This window comes from Lepidochelys kempii, chromosome 1 (assembly GCF_965140285.1).
Source record: "Lepidochelys kempii isolate rLepKem1 chromosome 1, rLepKem1.hap1, whole genome shotgun sequence".
Taxonomy (NCBI): Eukaryota; Metazoa; Chordata; order Testudines; family Cheloniidae; genus Lepidochelys; species Lepidochelys kempii.
In genome coordinates, this window is record NC_136380.1 from 195,432,011 (window position 1) to 195,454,468 (window position 22,458).

The following is a 22,458-nucleotide window of genomic DNA, read 5'->3' on the forward strand; positions in this document are numbered from 1 at the left end:
ATCACAAATGTTTGGTAAGCATGGGTATGCCTATTGGCCTCTCCATTTTGAAGTTAAATTGGAGTTTTTACACTCTGGCTGGCTGCTTCATGAGAGTGTCTAGTTTTCTGGCTGTGACAAAGACTTCATAAGGGGCAAAAATAATCGTGGGGTGACTTAATTAAAATTCTGGATTGAGTCCAGATACTTTAAAGGAGACAGAGACTGCAGTTGTTATTGTGGATGTCATGTAGTTCATGGCTATTGAATTCCAGCATCCTATTCTGCGCTTAATGAAAACATGTTTAATTTTGTGCCCATGTATTAGTATTATAGTACACTTCCAAAAGTCGTATTATAATATACCAAATGGATTGCATTGTAGTTTTCTGTCTAGATTGTTAGTCAATTGATTTGTTTTGTAGCTGACTTTATTTTATTCCCAGGTTTGTCTGTGTTATGGAAAGGAGAGAAAAGACAAGTGTCTCAGTAGAACAGTCCCTACTAATATAACACAATTGTATCATTCTGTTTACAATGTTTCCCCAAAAAGTATTTCCTTAAAGAGGGAAAAAAAGTAGCTGGGATGTAGGATGTTTCATACTTGCTTACTTCGTATTTCTAGTGCCTGGTCACACTGAAGACATCCTCTTTGGCAGGGAGTTGTTAGGGTACTTTGTCGTCTATGGCTAGTGAACGTATGGAATATGGAGAGTAGACTCATAAAATAGGGCTGGAAGTGTCTTGTCTTGTTTTTTCCTTGATAAGGAGTCAAGGGTGGATTATTCCCTATAGTATATTTTTAGGTGACTTAATCAGTCTAGCTTCAAAGGACTCAAGCAATTTTTCTTCCTCCACTTCCATTGGAAGACTGTTCCAGAGTATAATAGGTCTCACCAATAGGAAGGTTTTTCTTCAGCTAGTCAGGAAAATAATTATTCTTTATTTTCATTTCATTTATTCCTATTTATAGCTCCTGGGACCACACACAATTCCATTTCCTCTTTCCTGTTTATATGCTTTAAATAATTGCACACACTTTATTCATCCATCCCTTCCATATGGCCAGCGTGTATAGATTTATTTACATTCCTGCTAATGGTGAAACTCTAGATCTCTCTAGCTTGAAAGGGTCAATGATTTGTGAGAATGGTGTATGTAATATGACCTATAGCCTTCCTCTAACTGAAGAAGCTTATTTTGATCCTTCCTACCTATACAAACGTTGCAGTTCTTGTCATAGAGTTGAGATGCCTCCATTCCTTGGTTTGTTTTTAACACTTGTTCAAATAGCACATAATTCACTATTGGGTGATTTTAGTTTCCTGTTTGTATCCTGAGCCTTTTAGCAGAGCTATCATATATTATCCATTAAGGGTAATTTGTATTTTTATGCCAGGATTTTCCAAGTAGTTTTCTACTTTACTGCCTGAATCACCAGGATTGCTAGTTCTGGGAAGTTTTAGCATCCAATTTGACTTAGACTTCTTTTTACAAACAATTTGTTTCCCTTTGGAGGAAAAGATAAAATTAAATATAAAAGACAAAGCAATACACCACTTTTTTGACAACAGAGGATCTAATGGAGACTCTCTAAATTGTTTTGGGCAGAGTTAAATAATTATTTTATTTTAAGAGTTTGACTAGGAATATTATGGACATGCACTATTTCCATGGGTTTGTTCTTGTTTAAAGGATTTTATTTCCAGTGTATTTACTGTTTGATTTCAGTAATAAAATAAGGATAAATTTACATATGTAAGTTCACAGTATGGAGAAGTAGCATATTCTAGTAGACTGATCTTTGGGTTGAGAGTCAGGAACTCCTAAAGTCTAATCTCAGCTCTTCCATTATCTTGCAATGGAGGCTTGCATAAATTACTTAATTTCTGTGGCTCAATTTTCCCATCAACAGAATAGTGTAATTTCTCAGAAGGCTGTTGTGAGGATTAATCTGTTACTGTGTTTAATATGCTTTGAAAGTGAAAAACACTAGGAGTGTTTAAAAAGTTTTTATAACTTGCATTCCTCCATTTGTTTTGATGTAATCTATTGTGCTATAGTGTTCATTTTGTGATTTGGGGGATGAAAATTTGGGTGGTTGGTTGATTTCTTCCTTTGATCTCTGCTTTGAGGGTGTGCGAGAATGGTCAGTGTGCTGGTATAATGAATGGAACACACAATGCTACTTCAGAGATGAAGAAATCCAAAACCCCGGAGTTAGGTATGTTTTTTTCATTTTTATTTATTTGTTTTTAACTCTAGAAGAAGACAACCAGTCTGACACATTTAGAGGTGCAATAAGAAAGCATTCACTTCTTGTTGCTTTGTTATTCAGGAGATGCCTTTGATGCATCCACTGCTCCAGTATCTTTACCACCTGCACGGCCTCCTACCAGAGACAACCCAAAACACAGCTCTTTGCTCAACAGGACGCCCTCCGATTATGATCTTCTGGTGCCCCCTTTAGGTAGCCAACCTTCTGCTGTTAAATTTTTAATGGTTAACATAGTTAAGATTAACCAAATACCAAGCTTATTGCAAAACAGAATAAAATAAAGTCATAGGTTTATTAAGAGTTTCAAATGAGCTATGAGCTAGATTATTTGAAGAAAACAAGTGAGTGTAATTATGCTGTGATCTGCAGTCAGTGCCTGTCTCAGTCCAGGCACTGAGCTCTATCAGCTTTACACATTAACATCCAAGTCCCAACATTAGTCAGTTGGTGAAGACTGATCATGTCATAGAAGGTGCTACGCCCGTTCCCTGCAAAATGGGAAAGTTTACCATGGTTGTATCAGGATTTAGTGTCATGCCAGAAACAGATGCAAAGGCAGTTTTAAATTCATCTTCTGATGGTGAACAGTAGAGAAAGCTTTTACTCTAAAAATCAGATTTTAGTCACTTAATATTGGAATTAGTCAAATTTCAAGTTCTGTAAATTTGGGGGGGGCTGACTTTTTGTGTGTTAATTTGAGTTTTCATTTTATCATATAAAAGGGAGTGACTAATGGAGATAATAAATCTGGAGTTTGTTTCCTTTATATCAAGAGATTAAGGTTTAAGGCAGAGTACGATCAGTGCCCAGAATCATCAAACGTTGCCCTTCCCAATCCTAGTCCCTGGTTCCCTCTCCTAGAGCCCCTCAACTTCTCCAGTTCAGCAGACACTAACCAAGCCACCCTCTCAGTCATGCTGGGGGTCTTATGCTTGCCCTCTGCCACCCTCTGTAGCCTACCCATACCTCAGTTGTGAAGTGTTGGCTCCACTAGGCATGCTAACCCACTATGCATTATGAGGTGTATTAGCTCACACTCCAATTACATAGTGCAGTAACAGAGAGCAGCACAAGGGGGAGAGGTGGGAATTGCACTGTTTGACAGCCCTGAACTACACCTGTCTGCTCCTCTCTCATAATGTAGAGGGTGAAGTCGCCCATGAATCCCCAGAACTGCATTTCTTGGCCTCTTGGGCCAGATCTGCTTATCCCTATGTAAGGTGACACACAGTATATATCAAATCCAGCATGGTCCGTACATCATCATTTCCCCCCCCCCCCCCAACTCCCCACCCACACACACAGATACACAGAGATCATCCTACAGTACTTTTCAGTGTGCTCTTTTATTTCACTCGAGTGCAACATCTGCAGACTGGCCACCAAGACGCTGCTTATTTTACAACCTAGAGTAAACCTTTTTCCAAACCGCCCCCCCTCGAAACTGAGTACACTAAAAGGTCATTCACAGCATGTTGTAAAGCATTCAGTTGTGCATAAAAAGAGCCAGTCTTACAATTTAATTATTGGAGTCACTGAACTTCTAGAAAACCCTAGGAGTGAGAGCCTCTGTTATCAGCCATGGAAAATCAATTTTAAGCTTCACTCTTTTTTTTGTACTGTTCTTAATGAAGTTTTGCTCTTTAAATGCAGGCGAAGATACGTTTGACAACTCACCACCGTCACTTCCTCCTCCTCCACCACCTCCCGCTCGGCACAGCCTCACTGAGCATTCCAAACCTCTGGGCTCAGGAAGCAGACCCTCTTCAGGACATGAACTGTTCCTTCCTCCTTCGGGTAAGAGTCACCAAGCAAACAAAGTTTTTAACGTATTTTTGTTTACAGCAGAAGCTTATCTGAGCTGATAAAGTTGTCATTGTCTGTTAGAAATACCTTTTCCCATAGCTAACTGTCTAAAAACTGGAGAGATTAGTTTTTAAAACTATAGAGATGAAACATCTCAGAGAATATAAAATAGTCTCTACTTTTCTTTTCCCCATGTAATAGATAAAATCAATATTTTCATACTAGACATGACATTTTGGTAAATAACATTTTTCTTATGGGAACCGTTATTTTAAAGTGCCAAGTTTTCCATTGAGTTCTGTGTTGCCAGTATGCATCATTTGTCATATCACCAGAGTATTAGTTTCTTTAGGACAATATAATGTACAATTTAGTCTTCTTTTTGAATGGGGACAACACTAGAAAAGAAGGGCAAAGAACAACAACATATATTTGATAGAACAGTTACTGTCAAATCTTACTTCTAAACTATATAAATTGTAAACCCCACTGATTGCAAGGAACTGCAGTTCATCCCATTGTTCATGAAATTCATATCCCCAAATCATTGTCTATCTCTTTCAGTCCAGTTTTCAGCCTGCATATGGCACAGAAACTGTGCTACTGTCTTGATTGATGTCCTCCTGTTAATGTACAGTGGTTGGTCCTCCATGCTGATTAACTTGGTTCTGTTTGCTGCCTCTGATGTAGATTACTCCCAACTTGTGGGCTGGGGTACATACTATAGCTGTTGAGGGGTTCCCTTCTTTCTTCTTTGGGAGGTTTCAGACGATGTTTCTGGCCAATTATCTGCCTACCCTGAGGATTCTGTTTTGTGGTGATCTGCAAGGCTCTGTATTGTCACATATCTTCTTTCAGCAGGTATGTGAAGCTCCTGAGGGATACAGTAAGGCATTTTGGGCACTGGTGTAAGTAGTATGCAGTTGACAGGCAGTTCTGTCTTGTTTTCATCACATCCTGCTGGTGTGTAGTCTTTGCTTTCCCAGCATATGGATGACATTTGTTGTTAGATTGAGAGCAAGCTGGCTGAGGTGCCAGATAAATTAGCAGTGATGTGAGTGGGTGGCATAAATGATCCTGAAAGATGGTTTGCTTTCCTGTCAGAGAGGTTTTTGGTTGTCCCTTTCTTGTCTAATAGCTTCACAAATTAAGAGGTTCTGTTGGACCCCATCTATGCCATCCTTCCAAGATAGATAATTAGTTAAACTTTATTTTATTTTTAACACAACCCCACACTGATACAGCTCTGATACAGAATACTGTTTTTACTGGTAATCCCAAAATATAAACACAATGAAAAATCTGTTTGAAAAAGAAACCTGTTGTGTCCACATTAATCATACATATTGTTCTGCCTCAACTGCAAGTCGATAAGTGCATAATTTTTACCATAAATCGACAGTCTTATGTACTTTTCCTTTTAAATTACATTGGACACAACATTATTCTCCAGAAATAGCAATTATAGAAATACTTTATTGAAAAATTCTGCCATAATTTGACACTTTAAAAATTGGATAATATTTCCCACTTAACTGCATCACTTAAAAGGAAATAGTTAAATTCCAAAATCAAGATGATAAAATAGAATACACAATAAGAATCCATGGATCAGAGTTGAGGTGATTGTGTTGTGTTAAACGTGGATTCCTTTACAATAACTTGTTCATTTTGTGGACAGTGTAAGGTTTATTATGTTAACTATTCATTCCTTATGTTTAAGTGCTTAGGTCGTTATTTTTCAAACTGTGGGGTGTGTGCTCGCTGTAAGGGGTGCGATGAAGTTTTCAGCGGGGACCAAAGGACCTGGTGCTGGCCAGCTCCCACAGGAACAGCAGATCCTCGTGCAAACTCACTTCCCTTTCTCCACGCACATGGTCTCTCTCCCACACCTGTGCATGCACACCCTCCTCCCACCCTCTGGCTGTGCTGGGAGTCAGCATGGTGGCAGCACTACCATATGCACGTCTTTACCCCCAGCATGCGCATGTGCACACAGGGAGAGGGCAGCGCCGCCTCACACATGCACTAGTGTCGCTCCTGGCAGTGGGATTTCAAGTGGGGCACGTGAGCCTTCTCCCGACACGTGCTGGTCACGTGGAGATTTTGTAACCCCCACCCCCGTGCGGGCTTTGAACTCGGCACTATCCAGATTCTCCTTCCCCTGTGCTAATGGGAAGCATGCCTAGGACATGAATCTCCAAAGACGGGTGAATTGGGGAACCTCTGGCTCAGGTTTTGTTACTGTTGTCATATGTAAAGGATGTTGTCACTTAGCAACCTGAACTGGGTTTTGAAATGTGTTTGTTGTTTTTGGAATGACCTTCTGTAGGTTTTGTCTTCCAAGGACAGTAGTTAGTGAGCCAACGTTTTCAAATATAGGTAGCAAAATTAGACTTCTAAACAGACCTGATTTTTCAAAACTGACCTCACAGCAGATCCCATTGTACCCAATGTCAATTTAGGTACCTAAATATTGAATTAGGAGCCTAAGATAACACATTTTTGAAAATCTTGGCATCAGTGATTAGTGTGTTGTCATTTATTTGTACTGCAGTAGTGCCTAGGGGCCCCAGGCATGGACTCGGACCATGTTGTGCTACGTGCTGTACAAACACAACAAAAAGATAGTTCATGCCCGAGTCTATCACTGTAAGGGTCAATCCAAAAGTCATGTATGTATTTGGATAATTAAATGTTTCTCCGTGAAATATGACGTTGAAAGGTATGTGGCTCTAGAGGTGTTGACATGCTTTAGCACAAAGTTATTTACAGGGTCTACCAAACCATCAGGTAGAATAGTATTTTCAATACCTCTAACATCTCTACAGACTGAATGTTACAAATAGTTTTGTTGCACTTTTTCTGTTTATTTAAATGCTGTATTCCTTTTGCTCAGCAAAAAACGAGGCAAAAAAAATCTGAAACATTTAGAAATCAAGTTTACATTTTTGAGTTCACATCACGCTATTGCAAGGAGTTGCATCAATCACGTAATGAAATATGACAGGTTTAACCCACCATAACACATAGCAAAAAATAACAAAGCATAAAAATGCAGGAAGTGTTTGTCTCATAACTGCTCTTCTGAAATGGCAAGTTCATTTAAAAAATACCCCTCACCTAAAAGCTTCAAGTAAATGTGTTGCAGTACAAGTACCTGAGAGTAATTAGATGAACCCAAGTGACACTTTCTGACGTTTTCTGCTATCTGTCAAGATTTGAAAGTTGAGTAATGTACTAGTACTCTGTACTTTTCTTGACACAGTTCAATTCACCATCCATCTTGTCAAATAAGCCACTGGATATGGATGACTTTGCAGGTTACAAGAATCCAAGTTTCATGCTTGTGAATTGCAGGGACAGAAATTACTCTAAAATGGAGTATTGAAGATAAACTAATGTTATCTGCAATTTACAAGGTTATGTGGAAAATTATTTGGAAATAACATAATAATTTAATATAATTTATAAATGTTCACATAAAATCTGGAAAGTACATTTTATGGTCACTTAACATTTTCCATATGTACATATTAGGTATGATCTGTACTGTCACTGTTCATTAATCTTATAAGTGCCTTTGATTACACGGAGACACATGCTTGTGTGGTTGCTGTTTCATTCTTTTTTTTTGAATATTTCTTTAGACACTGATTTCCAAAGCCATATTATGATTTGACAGTACAAGCCTTCAGGTGATTTCACAGGCATGCAACAGATCTAGTGAGTGTACAGTCAGGACCTGATCATCACAAAAAATATATATATATCCCTCCACCCACTGTGGTAAATGGATTGAAGACTCAGTTGAGGAAAGCAACCTGTTCAGGATAGGTCTTCAGCATTGCTTAAAGTTAAGCACCTGCTGGAGTACTGTCTTCAATAGGGGCCTAAAAATGGAGAAGAGAGAATGTTCTAATCTTCTGCTTTGACTTTTTAATCTGTCTTCAGTAATTGGCAAAGACAGACACAAAGCTTGCTTACCCCTATCACTAGTTTCTTTAATATATGTTGGGGAGGGAGACTATATTAAGTTAACCACCTCCATTGGTTATTGCTAGGCATAGTTACATCCCCACTGCATGAATGCACGTAAGTGTGTGTGTGTGTTCCTTTTGACACACACACACACACACACACACACACACACACACCCCTGTTTGCACTCACAATCCCTTCTCTCCTGAAGCTTCTTGTTCATACAGCTCTAATCTGGTCCCGTGTGTATGAACCTTGCGAACATTTTTAACTTTAAGTATCCTCTCGTTTTTATAGATCTCTTTTTTGATCCAGCTACTAGTGTAATTCCTTTGCCTCCTGCTCGAAGATTAACAGGGGAAAATGTCAAAACTAATAGAACATCACAGGACTATGATCAGCTTCCATCCTCCTCAGGTAAGATGCAAAACTGTGGTTAGATAAAGTAGCAGCCTAAGAAAGCAAGTAATCTTAGCTCAGACAAATTGGCAGACATCAGCCAGTGCATTGCTATCTTGTTTTTGAGGAAAGGCCGCTGTTATTCACAACAAAAGCTGGCAGTTCTCTTCCTATGAAAAACAGATAGTAACCATTAGAGAAACAATAGAGATGGATCTCCTGAAAGGACATAAAGTCCCAGAGTGGCTCATCTATTCTATGGTCTGAAGGGTCGGTGAAAAGAATTTTCCTTTTAAAGATTATTCCTTTTAATCCTACCCATAGACATTAAATGCTTATGTGAATTCTGGTATCCTTTTTTTTTTATAAGGTATTTTCCCTGTTCCTTTGGGGATCACAAGAGGTCAGAAGTCATGCAGGGGCCACTGTGCCTCTTGGTTCCAATTTTATTCTTGTATTGTTCTGTGGACAAAATAGAACTTAAACCTATATATTGTTCTCTCAGATATGTACCAATGTGCCTTCCGTGGCTCTGGGCACTGTAAAACGTTTTAAAATACACAGGAAACCCAAAAGCAACTAAAATAGCATAGCTAGTTTGTAACAACCCAGTCAACATAATGTAACAAATTAAAAAGATGGCTATAATGTATAGCATCTCTGATCCAAAAGGAACCTCAAAATTTCAGTCCAATTATAATGTATCCAATCCTACAGTTGGATTCACATGGCTGGACCCTTGCCCCCACACAGATCCAATGACAGATTGAAAGTCTGTAAGGAGCTACTATGAAGGAGCTACTGTAAGCTGGGCGTACAACTGGTTGGAAAACTGTTCCCAGAGAGTAATCATCTGTTGTTCATAGTCAAGCTGGAATGGCATATCAAGTGGTTTCCCGCGGGTTCTGTTCAATATCTTCATAAATGATTTAGATAATGTCAGAGAGCCCACACACAGTTCGCAGATGATACCAAGCTGAGAGGGGTTGCAAGTGCTTTGGAGGATGGGATTGAATTTCAAAATGATCTGGACAAACTGCATAAATGGTCTGAAGTAAATAGGATGAAAGTCAATAAGGACAAATGCAAAGTACTCCACTTGGGAAGGAACAATCAGTTGCATACATACGAAATGGGAAATGACTGCCTAGGAAGGAGTACTGTGGAAAGGGATCTGGGGGTCATAGTGGACCACAAGCTAAATATGAGTCAACAGTGTAACACTGTTTCAAAAAAAGAGAACATCATTCTGGGATGTATTAGCAGGAGTGTTGTAAGCAAGACACGAGAAGGAATTCTTCCGCTCTACTCGGCGCTGATTAGGCCTTTACTGGAGTATTTTGTCCAGTTCTGGGTGCCACATTTTAGGAAAGATGTGGACAAATTGGAGAAAGTCCAGAGAAGAGCAACAAAATTATTGAAGGTCTAGAAAGCATGACCTAAGAGGGAAGATTGAAAAAACTGGGTTTGTTTTGTCTGGAAAAGAGAAGACTGAGAGGGAACGTGATAACAGTTTTCAAGTACATAAAAGGTTGTTACAAGTAGGAGGGTAAAAAAAAATTTTGTTAACTTCTGAGAATAGGACAAGAAGCTATGGGCTTAAATTGCAGCAAGAGCGGTTTAGATTGGACACTAGGAAAACTTCCTGTCAGGGTGGCTAAGCACTGGAATAAATTGCCTAGGGAAAGGTTGTGGACTCTCCATCGTTAGAGATTTTTAAGAGCAGGTTAGACAATCACCCGTCAGGGATAATACTAGATAATACTTAGCCCTGCCACGAGTGCAGGGGACTGAACTAGATGACCTCTCGAGATCCCTTCTAGTCCTATGATTCTATCCTTTTATGTACAGTAGAAATCACTTAATACACCAATGAATGTACTTGCCTTTGCAGTACAACACAGCAGCTAATTAAAGGGACACTGTCAACCATAAACCTAGTCAGTTTAAAAAGAAATAAAGTAAAAGTAGTTTCATTATTACCCCAATCCCTGAGTCCTTTGCCTATTTGCGGTCAGTTTTCCTGTTCTTTACAAATGTATTTTTTCTCCTTTTTGCTGCATGAAAGCCCGTACAATCAGGGGAAACTGGCCAACAGAGGCCCTGAGTTAATCATGTGAGTAGTTGCACTGAGTCATGTGCAGGTAGCTGTTAGGTCTGGGCCATGATGAACTGTTCAGGGCAAACAGTGAAATTGTATGTGTGCAAACTATTCTCAAATGTACAAAATGAACACATTGAAAAACATGATTTTTTCCATCTTGTCTGTCAGTTTTAGTAATTGTAGGTGTTACTTGCCACGACAGTAGGTGATAGATTTTCCAACCAAAGTGTGATTTTTTTTTTTAAATACCGTAAAGTTGACATTGTTCGTTTAACAGTGTGTTACACCAGTATACTACAGTATAGATCAGGAAGTGAAGAACACATTTTCCAGTTGAAACTACAGGCAGGATTAAGCATGAAAAGTGCCAGAGGATCTTTAATGATCACCACTGTTTAGAACCTCAGTTTGATGTCTCAAATAAACGATAGCATTTTCAAGACTACAATTCCCCTAACAGAATGTTGGTGCTCACTATTTAGATAGCATTATTGGTTTTACAGTGCGTGTTAGTTTATAAAATCTTCAGGGAAGGGCTCTTGTCTTTCTGACTGGCAGAATGGGGCCCTGATTCTGACTGAAGGGCTTCTGGGTGCTGTTTTAATATACATATGTGATAATATAATAAACTGATTACCCTAAAGGTATTAGAGAGACAAGGTAGGTAAGGTATTACCTTTTATTGGGCAAACTTCTGTTGGTGAGCGAGACAAGCTTTTGAGCTTATGCAGAGCTCTTCTGAAGAAGATAATACCTCACTCACCTTGTCTCTCTAATATCCTGGGACTGACGCAGCTACAACAACAAGGCATACCGTTTTCCCTCTGTGCCAATATAAAAACACAATGGTTGCTTCATCGATTATGTTATTTCTAAGGCTTCTCTTTAAAGCTCACTTAGAAAGGATTTGCCTGCTTTTCACACGGTAATTTACATTTCTGCATAGTCTTTTAATGGATATGCTTTTTTCATGGGACTGGTATATTTTAAAGCCCTCCACAAAGGAAGCTGATGTAGAGAAATTTTTAATTTCTTGCTATTTAAGATCCAAATAGTTTTCTTGGTATTGCTTAGTAAATACTTCATTACCTAGATGATTTGCATAAACATCTTCTAAAAATATCCATATGCTTTAACCTCCGCTATAAATATACTAATCCAGCATGCTACTACGTACATAAAAGTTTTCAGTTTAATTTGAATTAAATGCAACTGTTTGTTAAATCATGCTATGCTATAATTGGAAAGTTGTATTTGTAGTGGTTGTAATTCCATCCTATGGAATTAATAAGTTTCAGAATGAACAGATTCAGCTTACTCCAGGATTCAAAAAGACAACCTTGTATGGAGAATATAACTTCGTGTTTGAGGTATTCTTTAATCATTCATCTCTGATAGCCAGCAGTTGTTCGTTCCAAACCTGTTTTAGGATTGCTGTTGGACCTGTGTTAGAAAGGAAGTGAATGTAGTCCACTAATTAGAGTAAATTTTATTCCTAACACTACCACTGACTCACGGTACACCTTCTCACTTGACCCCTCTGTGCCTCAGGCTGTCTATTTATAAAATGGGAATACCTGCCTTACTATAACGTTCAACTTGATTGCTGACTTGTAAGGCCAAATGTATCTCTCATTATTAAGAGAGCTATCAGGTATATTTTGACAGCCCTTTAGAATTCTTTAATATCAAGAAAGTAGGTTGCATATGGTAAAATATAGTATGTTGTTTGTCTCTGACATCTATCACTTTGGCATCTAAGTACTAAACACAGCAATTTATGTAGCATGGAAAATTTCAAAAATGGCTTTCAATTTTTCACTTTTTCATTGTTCCAGAGGATTTATATATAACATAAACATTGTGATGGTATAATTTCTGAGGGAGTTCAGGTAAAAATAATGAATAGAATGAGGGGAAAAATCACTGATTCTAGAACTCTCTCTCTCTCTCTCATTCACATACACTATCACCTTTTCGTCTCTTGCTCAGCTGCGATTTCCACTACCTAGGACATTTGTGCAGTCAATTACACCTGTGGAAAGCAGGTGTTACATGCTACAACTGGTATGAGCAGTGGTGAGCTGGAGCCGGTTCCCACCAGTTCGCTAGAATCAGTTGTTAAATTTAGAAGCCCTTTCAGAACCGGCCAAAAGTGCTGCCTTAGGCTCAGGGTTGGAGCACCGAAGGAGAAAATTTGGTGGGTGCGGAGCACCCACCGGCAGCTCCCCACTCCACCCCCGGCCCCAGCTCACCTCCGCTCTGCCTCCTCCCCTGAAGGCGCTGCTCTGCTTCTCGCCCCCCCTGCCCCCCCCACCGCTTCCTGCAAATCAGCTGTTCGCGCGGGAAGCCGGGGCGGGCTGAGAAGTTGGCGGTGGCTTCGCACTCAGGCCCAGGGAGGCAGAGGTGAGCGGGGGCGGGGGGGCGTGAGGAGGACCGCCCACGCTGCAGCAGGTAACCCCGGGGGCGGGGGGGCGTGAGGAGGGCCGCCCACGCTGCAGCAGGCACGCAGGGGAACTGCTCCCCACCTCAGCTCGCCTCTGCCACCCTCGGCCTGAGTGTGAAGCCACCGCCTGCTTCTCAGCCCTACTAGGCTTCCTGCCGAACAGCTGATTCGCAGGAAGCTGGGGGTGGGGGGCGGAGAAGCAAAGCAGGGCGGTGCCTTCACGGGAGGAGGCAGAGCGGAGGTAATCTGGGGCTAGGCATGGGGTGGGGAGCTGCTGGTGGGTGCTCTGCACCTACCAAATTTTCCCCGTGGGTGTTCCAGCCTGGAGCACCCAGGGAGTCAGCGCCTAAGGTGCCACTTTTGATGTGATCAGTGGGGGGAGCAGTTGCTCCCCCCATAGCTATGCTTCCCCGCCCCTGGGAGCCAGAAGGACATGCCGGATGCTTCCTGGGAGCTGCTCCAGGTAAGCACCACCAGGACTCCCCACCTCGCCCTCCAGCAGGTCCCTCTGGCTCTTGGGTGGGGTGGGCACCCACTGTGGTGGCCCACGAGACCCTCCTGCCCAGTTCTGGGGGCAGTCGGGACAGGGGAGGGGGGTAGATGGGGCAGGGGTCCTGGGGGGGGTGTCAAGGAACTTGGGGGGTTGGATGAGGCAGGAGTCCTGGGGCGTGGGGGTGGGCAATGAACCCCTCATGCAATGAGGAGGGAACCAGTTAAGATTTTGGCAGCTCATCACTGGGTATGAGTAAATGGAGCAGTCTGACTTCCACACTCACTTTGCTCAAATGTAAATGACTACCCAAGATGCAAGGTAGAGGAGAATGTGTATACATTTATTGTATCTCCTTAGTATTGCACTTAAATGCTCTGTGCGAAATGGGTTCAAAGCTGTGTGGCTTTCGGAGCCCTGCCTACAATCTGGCCTTTTTAATGCACTGTTATGCCATTGTCCACATTGCTCTGGGGTGCGCTAATAAATATAAATGTAAAATCATGCTTGCCTCTCTTTAAATTATTTATAAATGACAAAAGAAAAATTCATCCGGCTTGGTGCATTTTTGCTATTGTTACATACTTAAAGGTTGATTTAAATATAGTTCAGACTCCTCTTGTCTGCAAGCATCTGCTTGAGCACTGTGATGCCTTGTTGAGCCCCAGGCTTTAGGGCTCTGAGGAAGATTTACGCTTTTTTAGCATTCTACAGTGAGGCAGCAAAGTTCTTCACTCAGGCTCCCTCAGCTCCTCAAAATGAAAGATCCCCTTGCCTCTCTAATATCCCCTCGAAGGTGTTTTTTCCTCTACCCCAAATAGACTTGTCTGCCTTCCTCCACTCCACAGAGACCCTCACAAGACAAGCTTGCTTCCTCACTCTCACCCTCCAGCAGGCATGCTTGCATGGTGCTGTTTATCCCTGCTGCTTCCCAGACTGGCAGTAGCAGAAGCTGGGATGTGTTTAAAAAGCAGGAAGGGAACAGAGTGTGTGGCTCACTGCAGGGGGAAATGAAACTATTTGACATCATTACCCAGGCAGTGAGAGTCCTGATTTATCCTTGCCTCTCAGCAGCTTAGGAGGTCCCTTTCTCCCCACCACAGACTTTCTCCCCCTAACCTTCTGCTAGTGAGCCATAGGTGTTTATTAAATTAGCCGGTCCCCAGGCATTATCTCCTTTGGGATTAACTAGTTTCCTAAGGGTTGAAGGCATCATAGAAGCAGACATGTGAGTGATTGAGGCTGCCTGCTCAGAGGCTGAAACAATTAATTGAATTATATGAATATACAATTAACTGAAAATTCAACTAGAGATTTTTATTTTTTTTAAGAATCCAAGGTGGCTGGCACATCTGTGTGTGTGGCAGGAAAGAAAGGCCTGTTTAAATGCCTCTGACTCTTTGTGTCCAGATGGAAGTGCAGTTTAAGCTTAATATTTTTAAACTCAGAATCTAACAGGATACCCATAGTCCGCTAAAATTTTATATGGATGTGAAGATGTTGAGAAGAGGTGTCAGCATTTTAAAAAAATGGGGAATTGAGTTACACAGAGAGTGAGAGCTGGAGATTTAAAAGGACCTGTGCTATAGAGACATCGGTGGAATGAGAAGAAAATATATGTTGCAAATCTTCAGAAAGAATTAAAAATGGTCTCCCTAAATTATATTTGTTTCAGCAGGTTTTAGGCAGCATGAAGCTTTTAGTCAAGAAAAAACTCCAATTTTGGGTTCAGATTGGAGCTGCCAGAACTAGTTATTCATTCATTCACATTCTCTCTCTCCCCCCCCCCTTCTCCCCACCGACACCCCCCCAAACTGTATCAAATTTAATTGTATTATTTGTTCTTTAGATACTTTTCTTCCATAATGATTTTTCTAAAATTGCTTTGATAGTCATATTTTTAGCCTCAGATTTACATATGTTACATTATTTGTCTTGCAATTTTCTAGTATTGTGCATGCTTTGATTTTAATTATGGACCCTATTCTTCAATAATACTGTAAATTGAGTTTTGTAAAATAAGTCTGAATTCCTGATTTTACTTATTCCTCTCTTACTGGTAAGTAAACTTTCTGAAATATTGCTAATCATCTAATCCTACAAGTATTTCACGCCCCTTTCCCTAGTAGGCTCAAACCTGTCTTGTGTTGTCTTTTTATCATTAGCATTTATATAGCACTTTTCATCTTCAGTGTCCTTTATAAAGACAAAATAATCCAATCTGCTGTTTTTCTCATCACCATGTTGTGCAGAAATAAGCAATGTTTCCAGCACAAGATTCAACCCAGTCTTTTAAGATGAAATCTGAATAAAATTACTCTCATCTATTTGTTACATTAACCCCACCATCTTTCTAGAAAAATATTTCCTGGATCTTGTCTGACTTAACAATAGAATTCCTGTACTGATGCAAACAAGCTTATCTGAATGCATAAAAACTGAGTCAGGAAATGCATCTTGAGTCGACCTATATCAGTGGTTCTTAACTTGGGGTACACGCACACCCTCTGGGTGCGAGATGCCCTTTCTGGGGGTGTGAGACATGCCAGATTTTTTTAGAAGGTAAATCATCAAACACAAATTAAGCAGAGGCATGAAAGCACAACTACTTTGTTTCATCAAACCTATGTATTTATTAACATTATACATTTTTTAACGATTACTGTAATATACAAACAAATATATTTGGGTTTAAAGAACTGACCTACTTCAAGGATTCTTGGTAAGGGGTGTGAGAACATATTTTGAGAACCAAAGGGGTGCAGGCTGCAGTAAAAGTTAACAACTGAGCTATATGAATGACTAGGTTGATCCATTGGAGATGTTTAACGTGCTCTGTGGGATTACAATCCAGATAGTCTCCCTGTACAAAACTGAATAGCTGTATGACTTCGATAATGAAAATATAATGCTCCTTTGCATTACAAGATATATCTAGAAGATTTGAAAAAACAAAATGCTATTGCCACCAGTGTAAATAAACTGGAAAATGTTATTGCCATAAGCTTTCTCTAATTCCATATCATTGGAACACTATTTATTGTCAGCAGAACTTTTCAGAATTCTTCTCAAAGGATTGAAAGCCTAAATAAATAAATAAATAAATAAAACCCCAACCACATACATCCCACTCAAAGCATTTCTGCTCTATGCCATCTTGTATTTAAGCTTCTTAGTGTTGCCTCAGCAAGGATAAAGAGGTTTGGGCAAAGTACCAAGTTTACTTGAGTCCTAACCCCTTGACTGAAAAGATTAGAAGCTGTGGTTATTCGCTCTTTGCATGAGGACATCATGATTCTTAGCGGCAGTGTTAACTGTGAAGGTTAACGTTCTTATGGAGCACTGCAGAAAGGCAGTAGCATACCCAGCCAACATCTGAAATGTATGAACTGTGATACTTGGGGAGAAAGATTTAGGGATCTTTTTCTCACCACTGAAATTCATTGGACTATTAGTTTTTTTGAGGAACAGAATCAGGAAATAATGATTTTTCTACGTAGCAAGCACCCGTGACATGCATGAAATAAACTACAAATGACTGAAATATGTTCTCATGATGTACAAGTGAGTGCTAGTTTCTCCTCTTCAGGTTTATTTGGTGAACATCTTCTTTTACATAGTTTACTGATTTGTGCAATTTCCTGAATAAACCAGTGAATAAAATGTGAGATGATGGGTGGGGGGGTTTAAAAAGAAAAGCTTCTTTTAAAAAATCCTTGTTGGTCATGTTAATAAAATCTCAGATTGTTGAGAGTGAGTGACAATTAAAATTCAGATTTAATTTTTACCACTAATGCTGTGTTTATACTTTTTTTGCATAGTTTGGACAATGCAAATATAGACTAGTCATTTCCACTTTCAGATTCTTACTGCATTATTAACACAATGCTGCACTGTTTAGGTTGTGAACACTTCTGGCGAATGTTCTAATACAGTTTCTACAAGAATTTCAAAACTAAAGAAGGGAATTCATTAAAACAGTCCTATTAATAGGCTTCGTAAAACTTGGTTTTGAGTTCTCCCTAAATTTGAGGCCTGAACTACCGGGCACTACCTCATTACATCATGTTTAAACCAGTTTGTAGTGATTGTGTCTCTGTTTTTTTTTTAAACAGATGGTTCACAAGCACCAGCCAGACCCCCTAAACCACTTCCTCGCAGGACTGCACCAGAAATCCACCATAGAAAAGCATACAACTCTGACACCTCCTTGGAAAATGTGGATGCAAAAATTGCAAAACTTATGGGAGAGGGCTTTTCCTTTGAAGAAGTGAAGAGGGCACTTGAAATAGCCCAGAATAATGTCGATGTGGCTCGTAGTATTTTAAGAGAATTTGCCTGCTTTCCTCCACCAGTCTCCCCACGTCTCAATCTATAGCAGCATGCAAGTCCCTGCAGCAGATGAATTGTGTGTGTATGTTTAGAACTGAGAGCAAGAGAGAGAATTTGAGAGAAAAGTTTTCTTCTCTTGTCATCATTAGAAGAGGGTCTGTTTCCAGCAGTTTATCAAAGGAAGACGGCTGCTCTGATCAAGACTCATAGATGGTCTGAGGCTTCTGTATTTTTGCTAGCCATACTTTTAAAATCAGGGTTGAACTGACAAAATTATTTTAAGAAGTTTACTTCCCTTGAACTTTGAATCTGTGAATTGCTTTTTTTCTTGTTTACAAGTTGGCAAGTTAACAGTTTTCTAGTTGACACTTGTACTGTGTTCCTGTTAGATTCCCTTGTATGGTGGTCAGTTCAGCTGTAGCATTTGCAACATTTTCCATGCTGACCACCCCATCACTAAATCATTTTTTTCCAGAAGCTCTGTATTTCCATTTCTCCTTTTATAAGAGGCTTTAGTGGTTTTTGCATTTCAATTTATCAAACAAATGCGCAAAAAAAAAAAAAGTATGTGGCCTTCACTACTGAGCGTTTTCTTCTGATATTGTTTTGTTATTGAGAGGAAAAAAATCTGAATGTATAATGCGTTATTTTTTGTCTATGAACTGCCTTTTTAAAGGTATTTTGACAGTGACATTGGGCAGCTTTTATTTTTATTATGGATTTTGTGACCTATAGTCTTCAAGGTCTTGATCCATGTAATTTCCAGTTTTAAAAAAACAAAAACACATGCAGTAATGAAACTAAAGAACATGACATGACAGCTTTTAAAATGCAAATGTCGATGTTGTACTTAAGTTACATACCAAGGGCACCTGTTGTTCATGCCTTAAGTATCCTCAGGCATACTAAATAATGGGGAATCTCGCTGAATTATATTAATGATCAGGTAAATTACAGTCCTATCTTCTGAAAAGTGGATGACACTTAATTTCCTGTTCGAGTGATTGTCCTCTGGTTCATCATGGCTTTAGGGACCAGTTCATATTGACATGAGTGATGCACTGTTAAATCCTAATGCTACTGTTGGAATACTTTTTACAATGTTCTTTAGTAATCTCTGTTCACACTATTGCATTAGACTGTGTTTCATACCCAAATTCACTTATTCACTGTCCCTGCAGAGATGGAAACATCTTAGATCTTTGTCCTGGATGGAACAGTGTTACCTCAGTCTGATTTTTATTTTTATTTTTTTTAATTTAAAGCATGGATTGATGCAAGCCAAATCAAGTCCTTTGTTTTTTGTTCTTACTAGAGACTCAAATTAAGAGTCCAGACTTTCCACAGTAATTCTCATATTGCTGCTTTCCTATTTTTGTGGAAAACACTGAAATTCTCCCTCCCCCCCCCTTACTGTTGAACAGATGAACCACGTGGAGGGTAGAGTAGTTTCAGTATTTTAAAATATGGCCAGTACATGATCTTTCAAGTTGTGATAAACTTAGGTTGTGGTATATATTTATTTCCTTTTTGTCTTTCGGTTTTCTCCTTTACTCATGGCAAGTTGTAAAAGTTACACCACTTAGAAGATCAGATCTCAGCGACAAATGGATTTATTTTAAAGTTTTATGGACAGCCAAACATCTCAAGTAAGGAATTCAAAGTCACTAGAAAACCCAGTGGAAATTGCCATTATCATATCATTTCATTAACAGCTTCTTTTTTTTTTTAAAGAAATCATTCCTTTTCAGGATCACAAAGCATGGCATGATGGCCATCATTAATCTGTCTTGGTCCAGTGAAACAAAATGATCAGAGGTATTTGAGCTACAGGGATGAGTTTCTGTTCTATTTCAATCTAAGCAAATGATTTCATGTACTAGAAAAGGGCATTTGCAGCTTCCTTTCAGTATTCATTCTTTGGGTAGGGATAACAAAAGCTTTTGGCTGAAGTTTTACTCAGTATTCTGTGTTTAAGTAACCCCCCCCCCGTTTTTTGTCACAAAGTATGCTATTTTCAGCTCTTTCGATTGGTTTCTTTCCTGCATCATATTGATAACATTCTAGCATTTCAGTCAAATATAAATTCAAAATGATACATGCTGTTAAGATAAATGTTGCGATTTTATTAGAATTGCTTAATTATAGCTCTAACATAACTGCCAGTAATAGCAACGATGGAAAAAAATGCATTGCACAGAGAAGCAAACAATCTGCAGATCATGTGTTGGAATTTCCAATCATATTGGATAAAACTGGCATGGATTCTCTTTTCTAAATTATATTCAGGATCTTAAAATAAATGACACCACCGTGTTTCAATTAAGAAGCAAGAAGAATAGTCATGTAAAATATTTTAAAATTATTTCTACACAAGCTCTTTCTAGCTTTTTAATAGCATTCCCAGCCTGTTTGGCATGACTTGTTTTTTGTACATGTGTTTAAAAACCTTTATAATGTAATAGCATAGGTAGTGGCTTTACACTCTAAAAATTCCATTCATCTTTAGATGATAAAGCGAATCAGACACTCTTACACAATGGAACATGAGATGCCTCAGACCTGTTTCAGTTAATAGATTTAAAGCCAAATTGAGTGAAATTGCCTTGCTAGACTGTTGATGTTTACTGCACAGGACTTAATAGGCTTGAGGGAGGTAAATCTGACAATTTGGTTCCCTAAAATGTCTTTAAAAATTTAAAAAATAAAGGTTTAATCTTGCAAATGCCTGTGAACATATGTAACTTTAAGCACACGACTGACTGTATTGGGTATACTCAAATGAAGTTGCTCAAATGCTTGTGTGTGTAAAAGTGGGGCCTACGGATCTATTTTCTACAGTAGCCTCCTTTAGACCACCATGCCAACATCTGCATTTATTTCCTTGATGCAAAATTGCTGCATTTTAATCAGATTTGCTGAATCAGAAGGTGAGCAATACTTATGAACATCAACGGCATGGATCCTTTCCAAAGATGATAGGTTAAAAACTGAAACTGCGCTGAAATAAATTAATTACATGTGATTAGCCAATTAATGGGTTGGCTAGAAACCTAAAATGGCCACTGATCAAATGGGTCAACGTTGCATAATCCAAGTGCACATCTGGCAAAGACTTTTTCATAGTGTGAATTTAGATTTTTGTATCCAAATCATTTCCTCTCATAATTTCAGCTTGAAGCTTTACTTTGCACTGATTATTCTGAACTGGTAACCATTTGAATTTGTGTCTTAAAGCTGGACAAATTTGGAACCAGATGAATGGTATATTTTAAATGGATTCAGGTACTGCTTGTTGACCTGGAATTTAGTGCTTCTAGGATTGATTTCCTGAAAAGGACTGCAATAGTTTCCATTTTGAAGGGTTTTCTTCCAAATAACTATTTTATCAGAAAATGCCTTTTATAAACTTGTCTAGCGTGATAAACATAGTGATGTGTTCAATTAATTTATATTTTATTCAACATTCTTTTTCAATTCTGGTTATTATGTAACCTCGAGTACTTTATCTGTTCTTGTAAGATATTTTATAAAATGAATGTTAACAGAATACCAAGTTGGTCCTTGATTTTCGGTGGTTTGGCTATGATCCTGAATATTGCTGCTTGTGGCTTCAGAAGAACATAGTTATCCTAGATTATACTTTATAGAGATTGGGCACTGTCTTAAAAGCCAGAAAGACAAGTGTAAAATACGGTGAATCAAGGCATTTAGAACCACCCCCATTGCTAGTGTATCAACTACATTCCAGTTATTTCACTTTCCAAATTCAGCTAATAAATTAAAAAAAAAACCTAATTAAAAAACCACAACCTAAAATGACCTTTTACAGCTTAAAAGCCCTACAGAATGAACGTATCTGTACAGTAGAAGGATATTGAATTATAAATACTTAGACAGTGGTTTATTTAAGCATCATTATTCTGTTTTCTGAGGTGCTAAAAAAATTCCTAAGAGAAGAAGCTATAAGGCCAAAGGCAAAGTACTTTATCACAATGAGGTAACTGGATTTTTGCTGAGAAAAAGTGCATCAGAGACCACTATTGTTGCTGAAATAAAATCTTAGCATCAAATCCTGCTTGCTTTACTACACAGGTTCCATTGGAAAAAAAATAGCCTGTGCACATAGGTGAGCTGGATTTCCCCTTTACATAACATTCAAATTCTGAAAATGTTTAGAGAAGATACACTCTGGAGAGTGTATTTTCGTTTGAGATAACTGCTTTGGTAACGAGCAGCCTGGGGGAGATAAGGTATTCACACAGAAGAAGGAGAATCCTGTATTCAGATTCCTAGGCCTGTCTTGCTCACATGCATACAAAATATAGCTGTTGTGATGGGCATATTTTCAAGTTTAAATATTTCATCATGAACTGTTTTGAAATGCCTATCTGGAACCTCTTCGAGAATATCTGGCATAAATGCTCTAATCCTGAATTAGCGCATCTTCCCTCAAAGAGATCTTCTTTGAAGAGATGTCTGCTGTGCAACAGAATATCATGGCATTGAAAGCATCAGAGGACAAAAATGCTAAGTGGTAGAATACCTGAAAACCCTAACAAAATAACCAGGAGCCTGATACAGTGTATTGGAGGAAATCCTCCTGGTAAAAAGCTCAGTTTATTGATTTGTGTGTAGGTTGT

General features: G+C 39.1%; 1 protein-coding gene across 4 annotated transcripts in view; it reads left to right on the forward strand.

The window, feature by feature from the left end:
* The window catches only part of CBLB (Cbl proto-oncogene B), a 194,754-nt gene extending 174,243 nt beyond the window's left edge, over window positions 1–20,511 (forward strand). For 3 of the 4 annotated variants that reach the window (XM_073306566.2, XM_073306585.2, XM_073306595.2), the window contains exons 15-19: window positions 2,115–2,203; window positions 2,318–2,449; window positions 3,911–4,054; window positions 8,342–8,461; window positions 17,599–20,511. In XM_073306566.2, coding sequence (XP_073162667.2) covers window positions 2,115–2,203; window positions 2,318–2,449; window positions 3,911–4,054; window positions 8,342–8,461; window positions 17,599–17,861 — 748 coding nt within the window. In that variant the 3' untranslated portion in view covers window positions 17,862–20,511. The remainder of the gene's footprint in view (window positions 1–2,114; window positions 2,204–2,317; window positions 2,450–3,910; window positions 4,055–8,341; window positions 8,462–17,598) is intronic. The other variant, XM_073306576.2, reaches the window with a different exon arrangement.
* The last annotated feature ends 1,947 nt before the right edge of the window (window positions 20,512–22,458 follow it).